At 34.2% G+C, this 7,446-nt stretch overlaps 1 protein-coding gene across 1 annotated transcript; it reads right to left on the bottom strand.

Annotated features, from left to right (window-relative positions):
• Positions 1–5,734: 5,734 nt before the first annotated feature.
• Positions 5,735–6,786, bottom strand: LOC116007186 (transcription repressor OFP15-like). Its single transcript, XM_031247793.1, has one exon. It carries the CDS (start codon positions 6,539–6,541, stop codon positions 5,801–5,803), a length of 741 nt encoding a protein of 246 aa, XP_031103653.1. The 5' UTR covers positions 6,542–6,786; the 3' UTR covers positions 5,735–5,800.
• Positions 6,787–7,446: the final 660 nt, after the last annotated feature.

The following is a 7,446-nucleotide window of genomic DNA, read 5'->3' as shown; positions in this document are numbered from 1 at the left end:
TCATTTTCGTGATACCTAATATGAAATATATTAAGCCCGACAACTTGAAATTTAGGGTTAGGGTCAAAAATTTTGAACCAGACAAAAAAAAGAAGAAGAAGAGAATCTGAATCGATAATTCGATAATATTCGGATCCTGGTAGGTGTATCTCGAAATTGAAACCAAATGGACTAGCCCGATTGACATAACATTACATAGTTACATGTCGCATAGCGAACTTAAAAAGTAGCTAAGTGACTTGTATCATTTAAATGTTATGAAGTAAATCCCAAACCTTGGACGACATGGGTGGATTTTTTCAAAACTCATCCAGTCAGCCTACTACAACGAATGTGGGTACTCACCCTCATTTTCTAAAAATTTTTGTTTAGAGGTTTAGCCTTATAAGCTCAACATCTTAAGGTTTAGAGTTAAATTGAGTGAGCTGACCTGATTGACATCTCTAGAGAGAAAAAAGATTTACACAATTGCATATATTTGAATTAAGAGTTTTTTTTTATAGATAATTAAAACAAATCATGATCCAGAGTGACTTAAAAATCAAGTTGAGAAACTAGCTATTAATATTTAAAGACAATTAAAGGCATGATGTTGAGAAGCTAGCAGAGCAGACAGATGTAAAGTTTTGTCTGTCAAAGTGTGAACCCACCCTCGAAGATAGAAAATTAAATCTCATTCAGCTGTTTCAAGTAATTGGGTTGGGAAATGAAACCCATATATGCACAGGTCACTTTCCTCCTCAAATCCCCAGAACCAAGAAAGAAAGAAACAAGCACATCATATCAGAAATTCAAGTTTTGCCTGTTGCAGCAAGTATATAATTTTGAGGGGCCTGTGTGAATCTTTTCTCCCTGCCTGACTTGCAATAACTGGTGTAAATAAATAGATGTAGGTCAGATGGATGGTGATATCTTATCCATCCATTCCATTCATGAAGATCTGATGTTTCTGAGCGCCATGATTAGTGCAGAATGGAAGATTTCAATGTCTGATCTTCTCCAGTTGTCCATCATATTACTGTTTCAAGCTAGCTGCCTCCCACCACTTCTTCAATTCACCTCAAACCAACAATTTTTTTTATAGTGTTAGCCTAGGTTTTTGGCACCTATAAATCTGTCTTTAAACTCCTAAGAAGATAAATTGAGTTTGTTTAACTTTAAGTCAACACTGAACTTATCTTTTTAGGCACAATAAACCTAACCCCAACAACCTTGTAACTGGAAGAGAGTTTCAAGTGCAACTGTTTATTCACTAGAACACTACCCTAGGGTTGCCAACCTAATTTCTTGTAGAATCACTTGTCAAGCATAATGTAATTGTGAGAATGGGAGATTCTATTCTTGTACTACTTCTGTGTCATGTTAAAAAGAAATTAGGTCAAATTTTTTCATGAATAAATTCTATCAACGTGACTTGACAGAATTTGAATTAATTTTACAATGACAAGAATACAAGGTGATGCACACGTTATGTTAAAAAAAAATTAGATTAAATCTTCTTCTAAATAAGAGTTCTGTTGAATTTAGATTATTTTCATAGTAGTGAAAATACCGAATGATATATCACGAGGGCAAAGTAAATAAGAATTTCATATATTATATTTTTACTTTTTAACTTTTTAAAGAGATGATAAAATGAGACATGAAAGTTATAATAAAGATCTGGTGAGAGGTGTATGTGTATATGGAAGCAAATGGTATTCAGAGATGATGAAAGGGCATTATGAGAAGTGGGTATTGGGCCTTGGCCCAAGTGGGAGCATTGAATGCCATGAACATAGAGGATAGATTTGACAAACCAACTCCCATAGCATTTGGTTTTGGTCATAATTTTCAGGATAATTATTGTTTCTTGGGAACTGAAACTAAAATTAATGGCTCATTAAAATGAAAATGACCCTAGCTACCTAGCTTCACTCCCTCACAAAATCACCACCCATCTCCCATGATTATGGTAATGCATTTAGCATCTAGTTATTATATATTCTAACGGGATTAGAACCGACTATTCACTTTTATAAGATCGGTCTTAGTTCTCCCTTAATTCAAGTAGGTTCAATGTCGATTCTTAACTCTAAATCAGTTACTCGAATTAGGTCTTTTAATTTCTTAAAAGAAAGCTAACGCGAGACCACTACAACTACTTACGCGGCTTATAAAAATTACAAATATATTAGTATATGACATATCATCATTTTTCATTTTAAAAATACCAACATTTTTATTTACGCCATTTTATAAATTTTTTATTATTTTAGTTTAGTTGTATTGGTTTCCAAAGGATTTGACAAGTTGGAGTCTGCAGAGTAAAATGCCTTAGGGTTGGTTTGCCTGTTTTCTGGATCGGATCTACTAATAAGGATTAGTATATATATGCCTAGTATATATACTATATTGTTTATTGTTGCTTTTAATTACTAGGTAATCACATGCCATTTGTTTAATGCGACATTAATTATTTTTTCATAGAAAAGAGAACAGAAAAAATGGTATAGCACAAGGTTTGGAAGGTTCGGCGCTCGGCAAGAATCTTTGGCATCAAGATTAAGGTTAATAACTTAATTAATAATAAGATGATAATGTAATTATACATTAAACTAACCAAAACAAGTACTTACTAAATGCAGCAGTAGTAGTTTAATATTTTTGTATTACATTATTAATGACTTGAAATTAGGGAGAGAGAGCACAAACAACGGAGCATTTTACGTTAGGATGTTTCCTTGGAATCCTATTATATCCACATCAATAATGTTGCAAGCTTTGGTTATTCCAACTCTCCACTTTTTAGTTTGGGAGTTTTGTCGTTGAGATTTTTATTAATCATGTAAAGTCTTGAAATTATAAGATGGGTATTTTTTAAGATTGATGTTAGTTGTAGTGTTTCTTTTTATTTTATTTATTAATATTTATCGTATTACGTAATAGTATGAGATTGATTCTGTTTGCTAATTATTATTAAAAAATAACAGAGTGTTAGTCAATTTATGGATAACCAATGAATATAAGGAGCTTTATTATGACGTCAAATTCAGGAGGAGAAAATATCATTATATCTATTTCTTTCTCACCTACGTTGTGGGCATTTTTTGTGGTTTGCATTTATGTTAGGGGAAAGGTTATTTAAGGATATAAGTTTGAATTCCAAACTTATGAACCTTTCACAGCTTTTCATACATGTGGCTATTAGCAAAGTAAAGTTTATGAACATTATTTTGAATTGGTTAACCAGTTGAGTTGTGTCTCAGGAGCGGTTATTGAAGGATATGGTACACTTAAGCTAGAAAGTGACTCTCTAGTGACTTTGTAAAGAATTCAAGATAGAGATGATTATTAGGTTCTGAATCATAATCTCGTTCTAGCTATACAAAACTAGAGCTTCATAAAACAAATTGAATTTGTGAAGCGTGTTATGCTCATAAAGAGACAAATCATTTTCTAATAATTGATTGGCTGAAAATCATGCGTTCTTTACATATGACTTACATATGTTTGATGTTGCGTTAGATAGGATAAAGTCAATACTTTCCTTTAATCTGATTAGCTTTATGTGACATAGATATATGTAATTTAACGAACGATACAATTAAACTAATTAAAACAAGAACTCCATTATTGCACAATGGAAAGGGAAATTGGTAGAGATGGATGAGATTCACTAGATTTATATGAGATATCCTGCAAAATATGAGATTGAGGAGTGCAAATGCAGAACATCACAAAAAAGGACCACATAAACCAACAAGTGGAGCAGTTTAATCTACCTTGTGCAGTGGCAGTGACATGCCCTCTTCCACACCCATGAGAATATTTGTCATTTCTTTGTATTTTTCCTACAAAACTTTGCTGCCCAGTAGACATCACTGTGAAGGGCTCAAGATCCCCTTTAATTTGGCCAGTGAGGATTGAGGGTGATAAGGTTCCCTACATACCCCCTCTAAACAAAATATCTTTAATGTTCTTCCATTCTTGAATTATATGTATTTCATTGTATATTCACAATGCAAGAAAGGGATTTGATTGTTGGAGAAGTGAGACAATAGTCTAATCTAATTCAACTATAAGCATTTTAACCACCCCAAAAAATAAGAAAAAGTTCAGGTTGTTGGCCTGGTAACCACAAGGTTCCAAATTTGATTCCCCGGACTATTAACTTTTTAGCTAGGTTTGTGCGAGTTAGTTATGGACAACCTAGGCTGATTTATCTCTTTGTAATTCTTTGCTGGTTAGGGTTATAAGGTGAGGTTCACCCCGAAGATTTACCTCTTTGTGGTCCTTTGCTAATTAGGGTTATAAGGTGAGGTTCACTCATATGATACCTTCGAGTAGTGCATCTCCCTCCTTTCGATTCAAATTTAAAGGTCTTTCTTTTTATTTTTTTATCTTAGAAGAAAGAGTAGCAAAACCCTATATATCACATATTAGGTTGCCATAAGGGGACATAGAGATAAAAGTTGTCATATATTTTTCACTTAGGTCATCCATCAATCTTTAGGTCTTATGGTAAAGTTGCAGATTTATCAGGCTGTAGCAGCAGGACCAGTTGAGGCCAATTCCCAGCCAAAAAATAAATCTGTGCCACAGTGTTGTGTAACTTTCCAATTGAAAATGACCATCCAACAATTTCAAATCTGGGGGCTGTGATTATTATTATTACTTTCAGTCCTACAGTTTTTTTTTTTTCGAATTACGAAAAAAACTGAGAGTCATTATCCGAGCGTGTGCATTGTATAAACCTCAGTTTTATTGTAATAACTCGCAATTACACAGAAGAGATAAATCGCACTAGAAAGACCTTGTGCTATAAGCTTGACATAGAAAGTATTGACAGGAATCAATTAGTAATCGATAGATATGAGAAGTCATGCTTCACTCACTCGACCATTATTTTTGGGCAAGTATAATTAATATTTTAGTTAACTGCAATGTGGTCTCTCCCATGCATCCAATGGTCCATACTCCATTATTATTTTGCAGTAGTTGTATATATTCATATATAGTCATCATCTTCCAACAACTGCTGCACCAATTCTTAATGCTCTCAATTTTCTTTTCACAATCTCTATGTTGTTACCTAACAAAAATTTGATTACTCCTAGGAGAAACAGGATTAGATAGTTATTCAATCAAGATAATCAACATGTCAACTATTTATATTTTATTCATATCAATAGTTAATTAATAAATTAAAATTATGAATAAATTAAAATATATATGAGTGGAACATATAATATCTAATGTAGTACGCCTAATTCTTTCTCCTCTTAGGAATACATCTATATCTATAGTTAATTTCAACACAACTAGTTAATTAACACATATAGAATCAAACACAAGCCTCCAGAATATTGCCTAACTGGTCAACCAATCAAGAATACGTTTACAAACTAGACTTTGCTAGCAACTAAATTGTATAGGATTCGAATCCTACTCAGAACAAAAAAAAAAAAAAAAAAACATTTGAGACACATCTAGCGATTTACTTCATCAACTAATCTCTCTCATACAGGAGATGTGAGGGATCCTTAATTTTGTGTGCTAATAACTTATATGTAAGCTCATTGACGTGTTCATGTCATAATTGTGTTAACCTATTAACGAATCTGTATACACGAATTGCTGGATGAAGTAACTCATCAAAACACACATATGGAGAACAGTAGAATAGTAAGCATACAAGACTATAATTAATATAAATGGAACTCTCCATTTTTGTTTCTTTTTTCTCTTTAAATGAATCCAATTCAAGTCATATATAAAAATAATAATAAAATATAATTAAGGATGTCTGCAGAATCTTTCAATCTCGATCCTGAGCTTCCTGAGGAAAAGACAAACAGGGACTAGTGGAACAAGTGGAAGAGCAGAAAGACAAAGGAGAGGTAAAAGAATGGCTGTTAGTACAAGACAACAAACAGTTTTCATCACTGCTAGTTGAAGAAGAAGGAGACGACGACGGAGGAATTATAACGGCGGCGCCGGCGCCGGCGGCCGGAGATTTTTCGTGGGTTGCGGGATGATGATGATGATGATGATGAGATGAAGAATGGGCAGAGAGGGAAACCAGCAAATCCACGAAGGCTCCAACGATATAGCCATGATTGTTTTTTCCGTTGATTTTGAGATAACAAGTCAAGAGTTCTTCAAGAAACTCCCAATCCAAAACTTCTTCGATTTTATCTTCACGGCTGTGATTATGGTGGGCTGCCACCATTTCCTCCATTGATCTCCTGAAATCGAGAAAAGGGTCGGTGGATTCCACCGCCATTGCCACGCTTTCCTTCAACGGAGATTCTTCCGCCGCCTCTACCGCCGCCGCCTCATCCAATTTGGAGCTAGTGTGTCCGGGCTCGAAAAACAGCCTTTCCGAGCGCAACCCTTTGATGACCTTCTCGACGGAGTCATCATCCGGGGAAGAATACTGATCGGCGGCGAAAACGGCGTCGTCTGCTCGGAAAGAGAGGGTTTTGGGGCTGCTGACGCCGCACTGCCATGGCCATGTGGATTCTGAGGATTTGGAGAGGAAAGGGATGAGCTTCATAGTTTTGGAAGCTAAGGGTTTTTTTTTTTTTTTCAAGAAAGGTAATTAATTAAGAAGAAGCTAAGGGGGAGAGGTTTGAATGAAATAGTGGGAGAGGGGAGTGGGGAGGGAAGAATTGAAAAATGGAAGTTTGAATAGTGAGTAGAGAGGTTTGGTGGGAGGGGCTTGGGTTTTGTTAATGAGGCAATTAATGTTACAAGGCTGAGTAGTTCAATGGTGAAAGAGGAGGGTGGCTCATCAAGGAGACAAAATTTATTACAACTACAAGGACTGATATATGCATGTACACAACACATACTTAATATGCACACAGCACATATTTCATATACACACACGAATGTATCTACTTTTTAATGCACCATATTGATTCTGATGTAAACGAGCTAAATCATTGAATGTAAGGATAATTTTCCATAATCCTATACTTTTTGGGGAGAAAGTAAATTGTTGAATGCAGACTTCGCGAATGAGTTAAATTCTAAGATGTGACTCAAATATATTGTATATGCTTAATTCTTCTCTCAAATACTGCCTACTAAACTGAGCTAAGCTTGTGCGAGCATTTTATATGCTTAGCTAAAGATATAAAGAGAGGAGAATCCAAATTAGTAAGTACAAAATACATTTACATACAATATACACCCTCACATATGACACTATAAAATTTAAACCATAATTTTCAAGGCCATTATATGAAATTCATAATAGCAAAATATTAAATAAACTAGTCAGGCATGAGCATACAATTTCTAATTTCCTTTCATTATCTTGTCTAGCATGGAATCATATTGTTAAGACTAAAGAATAAAAATCTCTACTCTGTTAAATTAACAAATCGTGCATTTATTTTTTTATTGTAACAATATACTTTATATTATACGCTATAATATTGTATATATGAAAAA

This window comes from Ipomoea triloba, chromosome 15, assembly GCF_003576645.1.
Source record: "Ipomoea triloba cultivar NCNSP0323 chromosome 15, ASM357664v1".
NCBI classification, from domain to species: domain Eukaryota; kingdom Viridiplantae; phylum Streptophyta; class Magnoliopsida; order Solanales; family Convolvulaceae; genus Ipomoea; species Ipomoea triloba.
This window is presented reverse-complemented; position numbering and strand designations above follow the sequence as displayed.

Bases quoted from the DNA above. Each gene is read 5' to 3' on its own strand.
- LOC116007186 (XM_031247793.1), bottom strand. From the start codon at position 6,541: ATGAAGCTCATCCCTTTCCTCTCCAAATCCTCAGAATCCACATGGCCA.